The sequence below is a fragment of the Ipomoea nil genome, unplaced genomic scaffold (genome assembly GCF_001879475.1).
Source record: "Ipomoea nil cultivar Tokyo-kokei standard unplaced genomic scaffold, Asagao_1.1 scaffold2426, whole genome shotgun sequence".
NCBI lineage: Eukaryota > Viridiplantae > Streptophyta > Magnoliopsida > Solanales > Convolvulaceae > Ipomoea > Ipomoea nil.
In genome coordinates this window covers 47909-68541 of record NW_017618854.1, presented here as the reverse complement: position 1 = coordinate 68541, position 20633 = coordinate 47909, and the positions used below count along the sequence as shown (strand labels likewise).

At 42.2% G+C, this 20633-nt stretch overlaps 3 protein-coding genes across 4 annotated transcripts; all 3 read left to right on the top strand.

Annotated features, from left to right (window-relative positions):
* The first annotated feature begins 255 nt into the window (after positions 1 to 255).
* On the top strand, positions 256 to 2498 carry LOC109152529. Its single transcript, XM_019300228.1, has 2 exons — positions 256 to 1504; positions 2353 to 2498. Exons 1-2 carry the CDS (start codon positions 256 to 258, stop codon positions 2496 to 2498), a joined length of 1395 nt encoding a protein of 464 aa, XP_019155773.1.
* A 9694-nt stretch (positions 2499 to 12192) lies between these two features.
* On the top strand, positions 12193 to 13259 carry LOC109152540. Its single transcript, XM_019300241.1, has 2 exons — positions 12193 to 12225; positions 12553 to 13259. The coding sequence occupies exons 1-2, from the start codon at positions 12208 to 12210 to the stop codon at positions 12949 to 12951; spliced, it is 417 nt and encodes a 138-aa protein (XP_019155786.1). The 5' UTR covers positions 12193 to 12207; the 3' UTR covers positions 12952 to 13259.
* A 678-nt stretch (positions 13260 to 13937) lies between these two features.
* Positions 13938 to 17949, top strand: LOC109152525 (probable polygalacturonase). Of its 2 annotated transcripts, XR_002049398.1 has the most exons (6): positions 13938 to 14561; positions 15103 to 15223; positions 15497 to 15745; positions 16118 to 16271; positions 16692 to 17588; positions 17738 to 17949. XR_002049398.1 is itself a non-coding variant. In XM_019300225.1 (5 exons), exons 1-5 carry the CDS (start codon positions 14148 to 14150, stop codon positions 17218 to 17220), a joined length of 1467 nt encoding a protein of 488 aa, XP_019155770.1. In that variant the 5' UTR covers positions 13938 to 14147; the 3' UTR covers positions 17221 to 17949. The 2 variants fall into 2 exon arrangements, 1 of the variants encoding a protein (XP_019155770.1); XM_019300225.1 differs by having other exon boundaries at positions 16692 to 17949.
* The last annotated feature ends 2684 nt before the right edge of the window (positions 17950 to 20633 follow it).

Here is a 20633-nt window from a genome sequence, read left to right as displayed (position 1 = left end):
GTATCAGTTAGACCATGGAATTAATTTTTCTCTCTCCTCTCACCATCCTTGGCCGATCCTCTCCCCAAAACGGTCGACAATATGTCCACCAATTCTTCCGAGCGCACTGTCACCTCCGGTGGAACCCCCTCTTCTCCGGCCTCAAGCCAAAATTCATTAAACAGTGCTCACCATTTTGTTTCGATAAAACTAACTTATCGAAATTTTTTGTTTTGGAGAACCCAATTGGTTCCCTTTTTACGTGGTCAGGAACTAATGGGATTTGTCGATGGCGAGAATCCATGTCCTCCCGCGATGATCGACTCCCCTCCGGCCACTGGTGAATCTGCTGCCTCAACCTCGACACCGGTCCCAAATCCGGCGTACAAGGCGTGGATCAAGCAAGATCAAACGCTGCTTTCCCTTCTCATCTCATGCCTCTCGGATGAGGTGATGCATTTGGCGGTCGGCAAATCCACCTCCAAAGATGTCTGGGAAGCGATCAACGCCGGTCTCGGAAGCTCCACTCGCGCTCGCACGCTTGGTCTCCTCGGCCAGTTTCATGGCCTCCGGCAAGGCGAGAGTAGCACGGCGGAATATCTAGGCCGCGCCCAGCTGCAAGTCGAGGATCTCGCCCACGCCGTTCGCCCGATATCGCTGGATGAACAGAACATGTTTGTTCTCCGGGGATTGCGTCCAGAATATCGTGCGATGGCTTCATCGCTCACGGCGTCTGGGAATTCCGTAACTATTCCGCAAATTGCGGACTATCTTCGAGCTCAAGAGTTTCTGCATGCGGATGATTACCCGGCAGGTTCAGACCACAACTCGTCGTCTGCTTTTTATGCTTGCAGAGGCAGAAACTCCGGTCGCGGCAGTGGCAATTCTGGCCACAATTCCGGACGCGGTAGTGGCAGTGGAGGACGTGGCAGCGGCAATCATGGCAGAGGCGGTAGGGGCGGTCGGAATGGTGGCCGTGGCGGGGCTCCTCGGTGCCAAATCTGCCGTGCACAAGGGCACACGACAGTTTACTGTTACAAGCGGTATGCCCCGCAACCGCCGGCACAAGCGAACCTTGTGGTTCCCGGAGAAGAAGAAGGCAGTACGGGTGGTTCGGGTTGGTTCCCGGATACGGGGGCCACCGCCCATGCCACGCCGGATGCATCGATGATGGCACAATCGGATGAATATACGGGTGGTGATGTGCTGCGTGTTGGTAATGGCGCAAGTTTGACGATCTCACGAGTTGGCCATGCTTCTATATCATCATTGTCTAAAACACTACATCTAAATAATGTCTTACATGTTCCTAAACTTTCCGTCCCGTTATTATCTGTTTTCCGTCTAACAAATGATAATCGTGTTTTTGTTGAATTTCACAAGGATTGTTTCATTGTGAAGGACTCGGTCACTCGGGCGGTTCTGCTTAGAGGTTTCACATCGGGCGTTTATACAAGCTCCCGGTTTCGCCGTCTCAGTTTTCTTTTCTCACTTCCCGTGCTACACCGGTCGTCTGGCTTCGCAGGTTGGGCCATCCCCATGCACATGTCCAGAATCAAGTCCTAAAATCGTGTCCAGTTACACCCAATAAAAACGTACCGGGCGGGTTGTGCAATTCGTGTCAACTTGGCAAGTCATCAAGGTTTCCACTAGATAGGGTCTCATTATCCAGTAGTAATGTATTAGATTTAATCTATACGGACATATGGGGTCCGGCTCCTGTAATCTCATCTAGTGGATTTCGATATTTCCTGCTTTTCGTAGATGATTATTCCCGCTTTTGTTGGTTTTATCCCCTACGGATAAAATCCGATATATATAAAAGTTTCGAGTCGTTTCCAGTCATGGTAGAACGCCAATTTTCGCGTTCTATCAAATCTGTTCAGTCTGACTTAGGCGGTGAATACCGCAAGTTACATACCACATTTGAAAAGTTAGGCATTATTCACCGTCAATCATGTGCGTATACGCACGAACAAAACGGTAGAGTTGAGCGTAAAAACCGCCACATTATTGAAACAGGGCTAGCTTTGCTAGCCGAAGGCTGTGTCCCGCAACAATACTGGGATTATGCTTTTGAAACGGCAACAACTCTAATCAATTATTTACCCACTACAGTCTTAAACTTTGAGAGTCCCTACACTCGTCTCTATAAAGCCAAGCCACCATACACGTTTCTCCGTGTCTTCGAGTGCCGTTGATATCCCTATCTTAGGCCCTACAACAGGCATAAGATGGATTTTTGCTCGGTGCCCTGTGTCTTCTTAGGTTATCCACCTTCCTTTAGGGGGTATAGGTGCATGGATTTAACAAGTGGGAAAGTCTATATCTGCCGTCATGTGCGGTTTGATGAGACTGTTTTCCCTTTTTCAGAGTTAACAGCTACAAATGCAGGTTCAGTGATATCTGCCGCCCCACCCTGGCCTGCTGCTCCAGTCATAACTTACTCATCACCCACAACTATGATGGAATCCGGCCCACAAAGGCCACTCAGTCCAACACCGTTGGCGCAAGAGTAAACTCCTCTGGCTATAGAAGGGCCTGTCAGGGCCGTGACTCGCAGAAAGCGGGCAGCTAGAACTGAGCCACAAGATCGTGGCCACACTATGCGACTGCGTCACATGACTCGGGGTACGGGGGAAGAGCTTCAAGCTCTTAGCGCTATCGCTGAGCCTTCTTGCTATTCCCAGGCAGTTGGGCATCTAGAATGGCGTGATGCGATGGACCAGGAGTTCAACGCACTGTTGCACAACAACACATGGGCTCTTGTACCTCCCACACCCGATATGAACATCATTGGTTGCAAGTGGGTGTTTCGTACTAAACGCACCGCTGATGGTTCAGTGGAACGGTACAAAGCTCGTCTTGTTGCAAAGGGCTTCAATCAGGTGGCTGGTGAAGATTTCTTTGACACGTTTAGCCCTGTGGTCAAGCCAACTACAGTCCGATTCCTGTTTTCACTAGCTGTATCCCGGAATTGGACACTGAGACAGCTTGATGTCCATAATGCCTTTCTAAATGGGCACTTGGCTGAAACTGTCTACATGAAGCAACCCCCGGGTTATGAAGACCCGACACACCCAGATCACGTGTGTCACTTACAGCGGTCTCTATATGGGCTCAAGCAAGCTCCCCGAGCCTGGTTCAAGAGACTGCATGACTATCTAATCTCTGCAGGGTTTTCGTCATCGAAGACAGATGTATCCCTATTCTATTACGCCTCTGCTGACTCCCGCGTATACTTGCTGGTGTACGTTGACGACATTATTATGATGGGGAATGACTCGTCACTTATTCAATCTCTTCTGAATCGGCTTTCGTTGGTTTTTAAAATCCGAGACCTTGGAACACCTGGGTTCTTCCTCAGCATTGAAACAATAAAAACTGACACGGGGCTCATGTTGTCCCAACGCAGGTATATGAAAGATATTTTGGCCCGAGCAGGCATGACTGACTGCAAACCGCTAGCTACCCCGGCTGCGGTTTCTCATTCTATCTCATCGACTACTGCCGCACATGACAACCCGACTCAGTACCGACGTGTAGTTGGAACACTTCAGTACTTGACCATCACTCGCCCCGACCTGTCCTACGCTGTGAATCGGCTGTGCCAGTTTATGCACTCGCCAACAGCTGAACACTGGATTTTGGCAAAGAGGGTACTACGCTACATTAAGGGTACCCTAGACTATGGATTGCAGCTCACGGTGTCTGAGTCATCTGCCATTCATGCATACTCTGACTCAGATTGGGCGGGGTGTCCGTTAGACAGGAAGAGCACTGGCGGGTACGCGGTGTTTCTTGGGGACAATCTCATCTCATGGCTTTCCAGAAAGAAGCGCACAGTAGCACGCTCGTCGACTGAAGCTGAGTATAAAGCCCTAGCTGATGTTGCAGCTGAGGTTACCTGGGTTGTGTCGTTATTACGGGAACTAGGGCTTCACACTGGTACCCCACCGACGTTATGGTGTGACAACCTAGGGGCCACTTACATGTGTGCAAATCCAGTCTTCCACACCAGGACGAAGCACGTGGAAATCGACTTTCATTTCGTCCGCGACAAGGTCACAGCCGGTGATCTAAAGGTCAGCTATGTTTCGACAAGGGATCAGTTAGCGGATATCTTCACAAAGCCGCTACCGGGGCCCCGCTTCGCGGTTCTACGTAGCAAGCTCAATGTTGTGGCATGCCACCCTTGTGCTTGAGGGGGTGTGTTAGCAATATTATTATTATTTCTATTATTATTAGTTTGTTATTATTCTTATGTTGACTAGTCTTGTAATAGGCTTAGTCTTCCTAGTTGTTAGGGGTTACTTAGAGTTGTTACAGTATTTGAGTTGTAATCCTTATCGTTGTCACTGTTGAATGAAAACTGATTTATCTCATCGCAAGAGACCTTGCCGAGAGCTGATCACCTTCACATATGAGGACCTGCCGAGGGTTCTGACTCCATACAAGGACACCTTAGTAGTCGCGGTGGATATACAAGGAACGGTGATCATACGAGTCTTGGTGGATACAGGCAGTAACGTGAACGTGTTATACTTGGAAACCTACAAGAAATTGGGATTGTCTATGGAGCAATTGTGACCAGTCAGAACCCCAAAGATGGGTTCACGAGAGATGCGACTAGGTACCTGGGCGCATGTGAGAAAGCTGGACTTGGAATATGCGCACGACGTAATCCTCGGTCAGCCAGGTTTATAGGACTTGGGCGCCTTAGTTTCCATCGAGCACTTACGCATGAAATTTCGCTCCCCGACTAGCGTCGGAGTGGTGCGCTGTGACCAGAAGCTGGGTAAAAACTATTATTTGCAGGCCTACCGCAAGGTAAGATAGAGCGACTTGCGGATTAACACGATTGCCCACTAGGTGGCCGAACGAGTAGTCGAACGCCCCTCACCGGCAGTCGAGTTGGAGGGGATCATTCTATATCTTGACTGCCCAGAAAGGAATATCAAGATCCGAGTAGGCCTGGCCGAATCAGTTGAACAGACAGTCATCCGAGTACTGAAGGACGACAAGGAAATATTTGCTTGGGGGCCTGAGGACATGCCAAAGGTCGACAGGTTGATCCTAGCCTCAAGCCAGTCATTCAAAAGAGAAGGTACTTGTCTAACGACCGGAGAGATTTTGTAAAAAAGGAAATTGATACTCTACTGGCCGTTGGCCACATTCGAGAAGTGAAATACCCCAACTGGCTGGTGAACGTGGAGTTGGTGCCCAAGCCGCCAGCGTGGAGAATGTGCGTTGATTACTCGGATCTTAATAAAGCTTTCCCTAAAGACCTTTTCCCCTTCCTTGGATCGACTAGCTGGTCGACGATACGGCCAGTTGCGCCCTGCTGAGTTTTATGGATGCCTTCCGTGGGTATCACCAAATATTCATGAGTGAGGCCGACGAAGAAAAGACTGCTTTCATGATTCCAGACGAGGTATATTGTTATAAGGTGATGCCTTTCGGTCTTAAGAACGCAAGGGCCACTTACACTTCTATTGTAGCCCGGCTATTCAAGAGTCTGATTGGTAAGTCAATGGCTGCCTACGTGGACATACTGGTAAAGAGTAAAGTAGAGGAGGATCATGGAAAATATTTGACCGACTACTTTGAAATCATCCTGAGAAAATACAATTTGAGGCTAAATCTCACCCAAGAAGTGTGTGTTCGCAGTTAGGGGAGGGAAGTTCTTAGGATACATGGTGACTTGGCGGGGGATCGAGCCCAACCCGGAGAAAGTCCAGGCTATTTTAGAAACACAGCTTCCTAGCAATCTCAAAGAAATGTAGCACCTTACTAGACGAATGGTCGTTCTCAACCGATTCCTGTCTAAGTCCGCTGGTCGCGCTTTGCCCTTCTTCGAAGCCGTGAAGAAGCTGGAAGGCTTCCAGTGGACTAGGGAATGTCAGGCTGCCTTTGAAGATTTGAAGAAGTAACTCTTAACACCCCCGTTGTTGTCCAAGCTGAAGGAGGGTGAAGTTATGTTCTTGTACCTAACCGCCTCTTAGAAGGCAGTTGGTTCTGTTTTGGTCCGCAAGGAGGATAAGGTGCAACTCCCAGTTTACTACGTTGGCTAGACTTTGAAGGGAGTCGAGATCAAGTACTCGCCACTTGAAAAGGTGGCCTTCGCCTTAGACCTTAGTCACCACCGTGAGGAAGTTGGTCCCCTATTTTTAGGATCATCAGGTTAGTCTTGACCAACTTGCCACTCGCAAACATCTTACGTAGTCCGACCTCACTTGGGCGACTGCTCAAGTGGGCAATGGAACTCACTTAGTATAGAAACGAGTACGCCCTTCGACTATCCATCAAGGCTTAAGGCTTAGCTAACTTCAATGTCGAATGCTCCGCGCAGCCTGACGAGTCTTTGCAGACCGACGAGCAAAACGGGGCCAAGTGGTGGGAAATCCACACAGACGGAGCTGCCAGCACCCGGCACTGCAAAGGCACAAGCATGAAGTATTTGATGGAAGCTAAGCAAATAGATAGATGGATGGTGGTAGAATAAACAACGAGATAAAAGTAAAGAAATAAAGACAGGAAATTAAAAGCAGGGATTGGAATGGGTATATATTGGTCTAATGCTGCTAAACAAAGGATTGAGGGTTCTAAAACTTCACTTTAGGTTCAAAGACTGCCAACACCAATTCGATGTACTAACAAAACACTCCCGTGATCCATTGTTAGGCCGAATCAAAATACGGGGGTTGTCCCACGCACTCTCGTGACGCTACCAATCTCCCTCAATAAGCTCAAGTAGTCTTGACTTTCAACATTCCATACTCCCGTAAGTGAATCTGAAGGTCGTGAGATGTGGTATAAGAGAAATTGATGATTGAGAAACAAGTCTAGGGGTATTCTAACGCATGGGCTCTGTAACACCCCTGATTTCCTTGCCATTTTAAACTTAAATATGGAAGATAATCTCACCACAATATAAGCAAAACACAGCGGAAGTCTAACTATATAAAATTGGAAAACGAAGAGTGTTATGCCACGTCCACACTAAGGTGAACGCACAAGCAAGAACATCATCAACATCAACAGTAAAGTCTAACAAGGAACAAGGTCAAACCAACAACAATTTATTGTTCATCATAAGAGGTACACAGGCCCATAACAAAACTAACAGAGTCCGGGGAACTACACTAGCCATCTCTATATTGTGCTTGCCACTACTCGGGACCTGAAAAGCACATAAGTAAATGGGACGACGTCCGGTCAGCGAATAATGCTCGTAACCCATCAATACGCGTCAATAGCATATATAGATAGATAGTTTATTACAAAATCATTTCAAAACGGAATACTGTATATATTAGTTCAAAACCAAAGATAGAAGTCAACCACAGAACTCTATATCACTCACAACAAGGATAAGAGGAAACACATCCCAAGACACATCAAGAAGTGACAACGATAACACAAGAAAGGCTCAAGGTGTATTCTACCATCACTCAGTAGAATATCACCCGACATGCTCAACAAATGAGGACAAAGGAACACACATTGGCAACACATGCCTTCGTGACATCACTCATCACGAATAGAGAAACACACATCTGCGCACATGCCTTCGTGACATCACACATCGCGAATTCAATAATCCTTCCTTATGCCCGGTTCCAACCTTATGGCTACCCCCAACCTTATAGCTAGTTCCAACCTTTACCTCCAGGACCCCTGTACTCCAAAGTCCAAACTTATGCCTCCGAGGACCGTCGTCCCCACTCCGACAATCTCCAACAATACCACCGATTTCATAGTACACAAGGGTACCGATCACACACATGTCCACAGCCTCCCAAGAAATACGTGAACCTTACACACAGGTCACAAACTCCATAATCACGTCATGGCCACCACGAGGACTACTGTCGTACCTTGGTGACTAATGTCCCATTCCATTAATCGTGCAAACCAGGTACAGCCACACACACAACACCATCATAGGAATCAATCAACGGATCACAACGAAGATATGAAACCATACTCAACAAAGGAAAGGATCGCAATCCGACAACAACGATGACCAACACAAATCATCATCCACAATAGGAGAGAACAAACCACACACGCTAGCATTTAAACACCGAACTAGCATGCTTATCAAACGGGTAAACTAAACATAGTTCCGAAGAACACACAAGACTCATCATGGTTCAACGAATCACAAGGTTGAACACTTAGCACGATTCAAGACACCAAAACTTACATGGATTCCTACCACATAGTTCTAGACATACGAAACATCAAGAAGACACTTAAATAGTTCCACAAAAGAACATCGGGAAGTCAAAACATCGATACCAAGCCAAAAGAATCACGGGGAACAAATCCCCAACAATCAACATATATGTACCCGCGGGTGGGGCCACGGGTGGACCCCCACCCGTGGTTCCGCCCGCGGGAACCATGTCCCTCAACATACGTACCCCGCGGGTGGGGCGGCGGGTGGACCCCTAGCCGCCGTTCCGCTCGCGGGTACAACACCCTGTACCAAAAATATCCCTTCGGGGATTTTCAACACCAAGCTCAAATTCAAGTCCAAAACACCCAAAATCTCACCAAATACAATAAAATGACTTGAATCAAAGGAATAGCCAAGCAATGACATACACGAACCCTAATAACAAGCTCTAGATATGCATTTTCACAAGACAATGCATCACCACTCATAATTCATAGCAAAATCACATGTAGAATCCACGAAATCATCATATAGGTAAGGAAATAGATTTGTAAAGCATGGGTTACCTCTTATAGACAAAACCTTCACTTAAAACACCTTTTCAAGCTCCTAACAAGGTTCACCTTCAACCCCAACTTCAAGAACACACCAAAAGACCATAAAGATTTCATCTTTAGAAAAAGATACCTTAGAAAGCACTAAAAACACAAAAGGACCATAGATCTTACCCTCCTAGATGCTCAAGAGTATGAAAGGTGGAATCTTGGAGACAAACTTTGAAGATCTTGGAAACCCCAAACTTAGCTTGAAGGAAAAGCTAGCTAAATTTCTAGAGAGGAGGAAGAACTTTTGTTTTGAGAGTGTAAGGGAAAGAATGAAAGGTGTCTTCTAGGTTAGCTTGGAATACAATCATGAGGTGAAATGTCTTCATTACCCTTACTAAGATGAAAGAGTGTAAGGAGACAAGGGAACTATTCTCAAAGCTTTAGGTACAACACCTTGACTTGGGTTGACTAGCCAATTACTAGTCCCCGACTATTGAATTTTCAGGAATTAAAGAATAAATTATCAATTGGAATAGGATTAATTACTTAATTAACCCCTAAATAGAATTTGAATTTGCGGGGTGTCACAGGCTCCTTGCTCGAACGGTTGCCAAAATGTCATACTAGACCAGTATTGACAAAGTTGTGCACAAACCCCCATCAACACAAGAACACAATACATCTCACAAGAACAAGAACGCTAGTTTGGGTTTCAAACCCTTTTATGCAATATGCATCAAATAGGCATCAAACACAATATACACCATTATCCAACCCATACACTACACTACACTACTCACTCATAATAAATAGTTAAAATACAATAACATTCAAATAATATCATCTAACAATATATTAAGGAAATAAAGAGAAATAATTCTTCAACAAAGTAAGCTAAGCTAAGAATCACAAAATATAACTTGATAAAACAATAAAATAACAAGGAAATGAAGAGATAACCTAATCTAGAAACTTTCCTACTGCTACTGTTCACTAGAGGCTGCTCTCTACCAAAAACAAGAAAAAGATCTATTTATAAGGGAATTTCAGGGTTTCCGCGCACTAGCCCGGCACATGCGTGCCACTGCCTGTGCGGGTGCACTGACAAGGCACGAGCACAGAGCGCCCGTGCGACAGGTAAGTCGCGGTGGTAGTTTACGCACGGGTGTGCCACTGCCCGTGCATGGCTTTGCCTCCACGCTACGAACCCCGTCTTCGATCTATTGCACGTCTTTTCCCAGGTTTGCTTTCATGTGCTATTTTTTCATGCATTTTTGTTCCATTTTGATAAGCTTTTGCTTCCTTTTCCATTTTCTTCTCTCAAAAGTGTATTGGACGCAAGTGAGCATAAAACACATCTTTTAGTTTCAAAACCCAAATAAACACTTTAAATTGAGTATGAAAAGGGGTTAATAATGGGGGTGAAATATAGGATAAAATAAGACCCATCACTGCCATATCACACCCTATTTTTCCTTTGCAAATACATGTAAACAACAACAACAACAACAACAATAATAATAATAATAATTATTATTATTATTGTTATTATGATAAAACTTATTTTTCCTCCCAGGATGCCACATCATTTTGCGAGTCCCCTCCTTTCAAAACCAAACCAAATGCAATCGGCGGAGAAGAAAGAAAAGTGGGATAAAATGATTAAAATATACTCATTATTTTATCTATTAATATTTTTTAATCACATTTGATTGACAATTTAATTAGCGTGACCAACATTAATAAAATTACATAATTAAGATACTTAATTAACACTTTTAAAAATCATAAATTACAATTAACAAGATCACAATAGTCGATGAACCAAAATTGAAATCTATCCCCCTAATTAGCGCACATACATGTGGCGCACCACTGAATCTACTCCTGAAACGCGGACTTGCTGGAATTTACGATCCGGCCCTTCAACCTCCCCAAGAGCCAAACTCCACCAATTGCGTCTCTACTAAATCACCTTCTTACAAATATATATATACACACACGGAAGATCCGCTTAGCTAAATCCTCGAATTGCTTCCGTGTAAGGGCAGCCACCGTGCCGTGACGGCAGGCGTCGGTTCCGGTCCCCCCCTTTCGGAGATTTTGGCTAATTCCTTAGATTAGATATTTTCAGATCGCGCTTTGATTCCATAATTTGCTAAGTAAACGACAGCATAGTGGGAAGCATTTTTCTCTTACTTCAAGGACACCGCTACCTTTCGCTTCCTTCCATTCCTCATTTCCTTCGATTGTAATTTGTGAGTTATACGTCTTCTCTCTGTTTTCTTCTCGCGCTATATCTACTGGCCTCCGTATATGTTTTAAAGGAAAAAAGAATTTAATTTTTGGTGTATATATGATGCACATTCGTAGATCTGCTTCGGTTATGTTTTAATTTCATTTTATGAAATTGGATTCGTGTTTGTTGTACATTGATGATTGTTTATTTGGTTGAGCTTGTCTTGAATCCGATTATTGAGATGAAAGGTTGCCGTTTTATGAATTTTATTTTGGTTTGGGAGTGGAGTTTTAGATGATTAAGATCTGCGGGATTTTGTGGGTAGGAGTTTCCTTTGAGAGAGCCGTTTAGCTTATTTGATTATCAGAAATGGTGATGAAAAGTTTGGATTATAATTCCACCGTCAAACATTAGTTCTTTAGTGAGACTTTAGTTTCGACCCAATTATTTGACTGTGATGTGAAACTGTTGGGTTTGTTGAAGGTGGTTGACTCTATGGCATGTGTTGGAAAGTCCTCTGATTTACTCAATGCATAGGGGTGGCGTGGAAGATTCAGTTGGCTATGTTTAATTTCTTGGTTGGACCTCTTTGAGGTAGTTTAAGGAGTGTTATGACTCAAGCCCAGGGAAGATGTCCCTCCCAAAAAACAAGCCCTATTATAGGGGGAAGAATCCCCAAGTTTAAGTACCACTTGTCCACTCCACAATCTTCCGATGTGGGGTTGTATCACGGTACAAAAGATTAATCAATGAGTGTCAAATTGTTTCATCACCAGTTCTGTCCGCTGTAGGACTTTGATGTTGTGGACTGAGTATATAATGTTCCAATGCTTAAATGCTCTTGCCTGATGTATGCCGGTGCATCGGGCAAATATCCGGCTATTTTTAGTGCCTATAGATGCAAAAGTTTGTCGCATAATGAAAAACTCTGCTGGATCTTAGTGGTTTTGCAATTTTTCTGCACAATTTGAGGTTCGTCAGCCAGCGTAAAATATATAATAACTTGGTTACAATGGTTAAAAAGAGAGTATGACTTTTATAGACACTAATTGCTTTCAAGATGGGGTTCCATGACTTCCATTCAGAATTAGTTTTGGCCTTGTTTCTACAAGATTGGATTTCATAGTCTTGTTTTTTTTTTTTTGGTGACTACAATCTAACCTATCCGTAGTATCTGCTCAACAACATGATATGCCAACATCCTTGATTGGGATGGGACTCGAACCTGTGACCTTCTGTTTGGAAGGGCCATAACCATGCCATCAAGCCACAAGGTACTTGGCCATGGTCTTGTTTTTATAGGTTAGTTGCCTGAGTATTTCTTTTTACATGCTTGATTGCTGGCTATTTTGGTTCCAATATAATTTTGGCCTTTTTTCTAGGCACAATGGCCTTTTTCCTAGGCACAATGACTTGCATTGAGAATATAGTCAATTTGAGCATTCCAGTGATCTTGTTAAATGCATTGCTGAACTTGGGAGTCTTAGATTTGCCCTCTTTACTGTTTATTTATTATTATGTTTGTCTGAATTGTATGGATAGGAAAAATTGCTCTTTTGAACTCGAAAAAGTCTTCATTTAAAATCTTCTTTTTAATGAAGGACTTTCTTGTACTTACTAAATTGGATCAACTAGGTGCTGGGAATTGTAGCTGGCTGTGCAGATTTACTCCACAAGCTATGTCTCTTGACAGCAAAATATCCTCGCCTCATAGGAGGTCACAAATACAGACCGCATTCTCAGTCTCCTCCCCAACGTTCAAGAGACAAAATTCTCGAAGCGATGACCATGACCTAGGGGGCTGTTCAGCTCTTCTTCAGCGCCACCGTTTCCTCCTTACTGCACTCGGCCTGCTAGCCTTTCTCTGCACCATCTACCTCTATTTTGCCGTCACTCTTGGGCCCAGCGACACCTGCTCTGGGTTCACAGGTGCTGAGAAAGCAGCGTGCCATTTGGAACATGGAAAGGCATTTGCGAAAGGCAAATTGAAGTTCTTCTAGCACATCGATGGCTGGCCTATCTGTCTGCAACTTCTTTGGTTGTAAAAGCATAAAGCTGAATATATTCATTCATATTATTAATGTAGTACGGAGTATATTTTTGTAGTTGATATCTGGGTTGGGTTGTTACTAAAGCTGTTAACTTTGATTGGAGGAGGTGCATCATATGATTGTTCTGAAGAATCATGTGTTGTTGTCTGTAACATGGCAGCTAGCATTCTTTTTGTGATACACAGCTCCATCAATCCATTCAGGGACTGGGCGAAGCATATAAGTTATCGAAACAAACAAAGTGTGTTGGTTTTTCAGTGTTTTTCCTTCTGTCACTATAGACATTAACGGTAGCCATCTCCATAGGTGAGCAAACTTAGAATTAAGAGATTTTTATTTTTATTTATTTATTTTAAATTAAAGCAATAAAAATTTTAAAAATAATAATAATAATATAAAGAGATTTCCTCTAATTTAATTGGGCCGATTAATTGATCAAAATTAAATAAAATAATAATAATAATAATAATAATAATAATAATAATAATAATAATAATATCAGCAAGTCCATCTATAACTGAAGACAAAAATGTCAATTTTTCATATAAGAAAAAACATCCCGAAGTCTTGCTATCATGGCGCCTGGCAAGCACTTTTTGGGTAACTACAAAAGAAAAGCCCAGGGCCACAATTTCACAAAGGCTTGAATTGAACTTAATTGGTATTTTTTTTTTTTAGATCGAACTTAATTGGTATTTAATTCAAAACTTGTGTATCTTATTATTAAATTTGATATTTATTTGCCTATTTTTAGTATTCTACTATTAAATTTAAATAAATACTTTAGTAATTAGGATAATCCCAATTTATTTATTTATTTTATTTTAATTAATTATATTTATTTTTAACTTTAAAAAAAAAATTATATTTATTTTTATTTTAATTTATACGGAGTATTTACTATCAAACAAAAAACTTGTGCTACTCAAACAGGAAAATTTGAATACCCAATTACTATTCTGATTCCAAACCGTATCACCATTTAGATACTCAGATCTGAATTGTATCGTAGGAGCAGGAAAATGGAAAACGAATCTTCTTCGTGATCAGTGTGTGTTTGCTATAACCGAAGCAATCTCCGGAGCTTAAACCCCCGAGTGATATCTTCTTCGAAGCGGTTAATCCTGTGAATTTCACGAGGAGCAATGGCGGATTCCGTGAGGTTCCAACGCCGTAGGATCGATCACAAGCACGTAGTTCCCTCATTCCTACTGTCTCACCGCACTCTCCTCTCTCTCACCTGGGCCATCGGATTTATTCTCGTCGTAGCGTGGCAAAGGAACGCCGTAGATCGGTTGTTTGTGTTCCGTCACTGGGCGCCGCCTCCGAGGCCCATCCCCAAGCTCCGATCGCCGGTCTTCAACCTCTCCGATTTTGGAGCTGTCGGCGACGGGGTGACTTTGAATACCAAGGCGTTTGAGAGGGCGATTTCTGAGATTCGGAAGCGAGGTGGCGGCCAGCTCAATGTCCAGCCTGGCCGTTGGCTCACCGCGCCTTTCAATCTCACCAGCCATATGACGATGTTCCTCGCTGAAAATGCCGAAATACTTGGAATTGATGTAAGTATCATGTGACCTTTGCTTATCGCTGTAAATTTCGATTTACCTTGAAAATTTTGGAACGGAATGGAGCAACCGAAGTACATTTCCTGTTTTATATTTCTATTTCTTTCCACGTGCATCAAACATAAGAGCATTCTATGCTGTTGCCAGAAGGACTGGAAATTTAATTGATCTGCTATTCATCCCGTTTATGTGCCTAGTTTTCAATTGAATGTAGTTTCATCTGAAATTGAAGTAGTTGCTGAGTATATAATATATACACACATAAATGTGTTGAGATGGAGCACATGCTCCAATTGTAGTTAAGGTACATATAAATATGCAGTGAATTTAGTTTCTCTGTAATGGCTAAAACAGTTTAAAATCCATATATGCTTAAACAGTAATGATTAGTTCTTGTATTATATATATGAAAATTTATTTATTAATTGAGTAGGAATGTTAAAATGCTTCCCCTAATCACTGCTAGATATAAGGATTTTTTTAGTTATTTGAAGTTTCTATAAACAAACTTATTAGTGTTCTGTGCTAATGGAAGGATGAAAGATATTGGCCATTAATGCCTCCTTTGCCATCATATGGACATGGAAGAGAACATCCTGGACCACGGTATGGAAGTTTTATCCATGGCCAAAATCTGACGGATGTTGTTATTACAGGTCAGTGTAGTTCCATTTGTAATAAACATGCTCTAAAACTGCAGTTGCTACTTACAATTTGCATAAAATTTTATTCTTATATTTATGAAAATGTAGTCATTTCATCTTGTATTGAAAGTTAGAAGTGGTTTTCTGTCTGTCCATGTGCAATGAGATTGAATTCTAGTAAAAAATTGCTTGCACCTCTAAATACAAGTGCCTCAAATTCTCATTTCAAATGTTTCTTTAAGTAACATATTTTTAATCTTCCAACTTCACATAACTGAACAACAGGGCATAATGGCACCATCAATGGACAAGGCCAAGTATGGTGGGGAAAGTATCGTAAAAAGTTGCTGAACTTCACTAGAGGTCCTCTTCTGCAAATCATGTGGTCCAGAGACATACATATCTCTAATGTTACTTTTCGTGATTCTCCATTCTGGAACCTTCACCCTTATGACTGTCAGAATGTTACAATTAAAGGTGTAACTATACTGGCTCCATTGTCCGGTGCCCCTAACACTGATGGAATAGATCCTGGTCAGTTCAAATCCCCATTGCACATATGGTTATTGTTCCCTATTTTCCATTTATATACATTCTTGAAGAGCAGGAAGGGCAATCATGCTGCACTAGATTTTATACTGAAGGATGGACATTGCCAAGCTTTGAATGATGGACAGCTGCATAAAATATAGCATTACTAGTTTATTGATGATCTGTTTGTAGATAATATCAAAAAGCATGACTTTGTAATTAATAATACCAGTTAGGCTGCTGTGTTAATTTGTTAGAGATTATTTTGTATTGCCATGCACAAGTCATGGCTATCTAATACCTTCATGCAATTTTGTTTGCTTAGATATTCTGTAGTAACTATCTCATCTGAGATTATTGTTGTTGTTTGTGCAGATTCCTGTGTGAATATGGTTATAGAGGATTGTTATATCAGTGTTGGGGATGATGGAGTTGCAATTAAGAGTGGGTGGGATCAGTATGGAATTGCTTACTCTCGGCCTTCCTCAAACATTACAATCCGTAATCTCATTGTGCGCTCAATGATAAGGTGATATATGTTTTCTATCAGATTTCTAGTTTCATTGATGTGAATACCCCTCTATCTTAAATGCAGATATCTGACCACCTGAAATTGCATTATACATTCTCAATATGCATATGTGAGCACATTCATTTTCTCGAGGAAAATGAATAAACTTCTTAAATGGCATTATTGGCAGCTTTATCAACATAAAATTTTATAGGGATAAGGGTCTATTGTACTTTCATGAATAGTTCAAGGGCTTATTTGACCCTTATCCCAATTTGATAAAATATTATTTATGACAAGAAATGAATTGAGAATTTGAATGTATGAATTAATTTCAGAGTAGAAAAAACCTGCTTTATCAACTTTCATACAATAACCCCCCTCACCTCAACACCCTTATATTTTGTTCATTCAGCTGAATTTTTTCATTCATTGCAGTGCTGGAGTATCAATTGGCAGTGAAATGTCTGGTGGGGTATCAAATATAACAGTGGATAATCTCCTTGTGTGGAACTCAAAGAGAGGCATCCGAATTAAGACAAGTCCTGGGAGAGGTGGATACATTCAAAATATAACCTACCGCAACCTGACATTGGAGAATGTCCGGGTTGGTATAGTGCTTAAAACTGATTACAATGAACACCCTGATGAAGGATATGATCCAAAGGCTCTTCCAACTATTAAAAACATAAGCTTCACTGGCATCCATGGATATGGAATTCGTATCCCAGTCCGTATATATGGCAGCGCTGAGATTCCTGTGGAGGATGTTACTTTCCAGAACATGTCAGTTGGCATAACATACAAGAAGAAGCACATCTTCCAATGCTCTTATGTCAAAGGGCGTGTGATCGGTAAAATTTTCCCTGCTCCATGTGAAATTCTCGACTTATATGATGAAGCAGGACACCTGGTTCGGCAATCAAAACCACAGAATAGCCTTGACAACACAGATTATGATTCTTAATCGTGAGTAGGGACATCATTTTAACAAGTTTATGATGTGGTTATAGCCTGGTGACTTTTTAAAGTTGGACCATGGTAAAACATGTTACTGGTCATTAAGCTTGAATTGCAGGAATTGAAACGAAAGGACCTTTACACACACGACATGACTACTTAATTGCTGGGAGAATCTGAGCCCTCAAAATTTTGGCATGGCTGCATGGGGCTTTTATCACCTCCCTCTTGCCAGTGCTCAGTTCTCAGTACTCGTGAGAAAAAGAAATGGTCTTTCTACCAATTCAGTGTGCAAATGATGATTATTGGAAGGTGCAAAGGGTCGAAGATCATTCTGATATTACGGCAGAGAATGAAGATTGTGATGACGATTATGTAAGTCTCCTCACTGTGTCATTCCCCAACTGTATTGATAGGAAGAGGAGATCGAAAGAGTATGTGAGTATTTACTATATATGACCTTTTAGATTAACAGAAAACAGATGCACTAGATTGACACTCTTACTTCTTGTCAAGGCCTCAAGGGAACCCAACTTTGGCATGTGATTGTCGGGGCTCGGGGGGACGAATTCAATGACAAGTCATAACTGTTTGTATGCTGATATTTAGATGAAGCTTTTAGCAATTGTTAATCTTCTATCATGCACAATATCTAAAACCATTGAATTTGCATTGTTTTTTGTTATTAGCGATCTCAATAGAGTGAAGTTGTGGGCACTATTTTTTAGGCAGACAATACTGACGTATCAAGCAAACCAGCCACCTCTGTTAGAGCAATCGTTATACCTGCACCACGGTACACATAGCATTATGCGCCCCGCGCCTCCCAAAACGACGTTGTTTTGGGAGGCGCGGTAGGGAGTTGACGTGATTATGTGTATTTGTTTATACAATTATGTGTATTTGTTTATACAATTATGTGAAACGACGTCGTTTTATATCAGGGCGCACAATACAATGCGCACCCTGGTGCACGATATAAATTGCCCTGTTAGAGCATCTTCAATACTTGGGGTTATTTCCCCAGTTTTTTTGGACCCCAGTATTTACCTCATCATCCACTATCTCAGTCAATCACAAAAATCTTTCTTCCTATTAGTTTTAGGCTTTTTTTTTTTTTTTTAGCCCACCATTTTACTTCATTATATTTTAATTATTTCTTGCCAATGACCTTGTGGTCAAGACCCAATTACCTGTTAGTGATCTGTAATACTAGGTCACTTAAATTTTGACAGTTGTCTGACAATAAAAATCAACGCTGGAGAAGAAGGCGTTGTCGGAGAACGTGTGACCGTTTTCGGCGACTGAAAATGGCGAGAATAGAGAAGGTGACCATTTCGGTCGCCATCTCCGTTGACGGAGCAGGTAACCAAAATGGCCGCCTCTCTAGTAGATGGAAATGGCGACATAAGTGCTTGCCTTCTCCGTCGATGGAGATGGCGGCCAGTTTGGCGACCAAAATGGTTGCCTTCTCTGTCGACGAAGATGGCAACCAACCAATCGCCATCGCCGTCCTTGGGAGATGGCGGCCAGTTTGGTTGTCATCTCCAATCGTCGGAGATGGCCACGCCTTCTCCGGTGACTCCTTGCTTTCTGTCGTAGATTTTTATTGCCGGACAATCGTCAGAATTTAAGTGACCTGGTATTATAGGTCACTAACCGCTAATTGGGCCTTAATGAACTAATTTGACATGTTTATGTACCTAATTACAACTTTAAAAAGTTTGAGAGCCTAATTGACTTTTCAGGTAAAGTTCGAGGGCCTATTTGATCATTTTCTCTAAAAATTATAATTACAATATTATTTTTATTATATTTAAATTAAACATGTCAAAATTAAAATAAATTTATAATTATAAATTTTCAATTCTAATAATATGATATCAAAATTATATACTACATATATGTTACGTAAATTTTTGTTCAAATTTTAAAAATTCAGCAACAAAATTAAACCAAAAAAAAATAAATAAAAATAGCTTCATTTCAGAGTGGCCACGATGAGGATGGGAATGTGTAAATGTAATATAACCAAAGACTGAAGATAGTATATAGGAATGTGTAAATGTAATATAACCAAAGACGGAAGATAGTATATAAGTGTACAGAGAGAGTCCTAGTCTAACATAAGTAATAGAGTCTTGACACTCCTCCTCAAGCACAAGATTGGCTAGCCAAAACATTGAGCTTGCCACGTAAAAGATTAAAACGTAAAGAAGAAAGAGACTTTGTAAATATATCAGCTAATTGATCTTTGGTCGAGATAAAATGAACCTGCAACTCCTTCTTGGACACTTTGTCACGAACGAAGTGGTAATCAATCTCAACATGCTTCGTTTGGGCATGAAACACTGGATTGACACAAAATAAGTAGCACCCAAGTTGTCACACCATAACTTGCGATGTAGCCGGTGGAAAGCCAATATGCTTCAGCAACGAAACAAGCCAAGTAACCTCTGCAGACACATAAGCCAAAGCCTTATACTCAGCTTCTATAGACGAACGAGCCACAGTCCGTTGCTTCCGACACACCCAAGAAACCAGATTATTGCCCAAGAAGACTGCAAAACCACTCGTAGACTTCCGATCATCCGGATCACCAGCCCAATCGAATTAGAAAAAGCATGAATAACAACAGATGTAGACCGAGAGATACGAATGCCAAAATGTAAAGTACCATTCACATACCGCAAGACACGCTTAAGGGCCGCCCAGTCCGTTGTAGTGGGTGCATGCATATGCTGACGTAAACGATTAGCAGCATAAGACAAATCTCGACGAGTTACCGTAAGATACTGTAGGGCGCCTGCCAGACTGCGATACTATGTAGGATCAGCATAAGGGACCGGAGAATCATCAACTGATTTAGCCAGCGAAACCGGAGTAACCACAGGCTTACAATCAACCATACCAGCTCGCTTGAGAATATCCTTCATGTATCGTTACTGCGACAAGAGCACCCCATCAGGTAATGGCACCGTCTCAATGCCAAGGAAGAACGATGGTGCCCCCATATCACGAACCTTGAACTCCAATGCCAATTTATCCACCAAGCCAGTAACACGAGTCGCGTCGGACCCCATGACAAAAATGTCATCAACATACACCAAAAAGTAGAGCTGCACATGATCACGAGAATAAATAAACAAAGAGACATCAGTTTTAGAGGGATTAAAACCGACCGAGATCAAAAAGTTGTGCAACCGCGTGAACCACACACGTGGCGCCTGTTTAAGCCCATAGAGAGACCGCTGAAGCAAACAAACATGATCAGGTAGTGCCTTGTCTTCATAGCCTGGAGGTTGACGCATATAAACGGTCTCAGCTAGATGACCATTCAAAAAAACATTATGAATGTCCAACTGGTGAATCGTCTAACCCCGAGACACAACCAAAGATAACAGGAGGCGCACCGTTGTC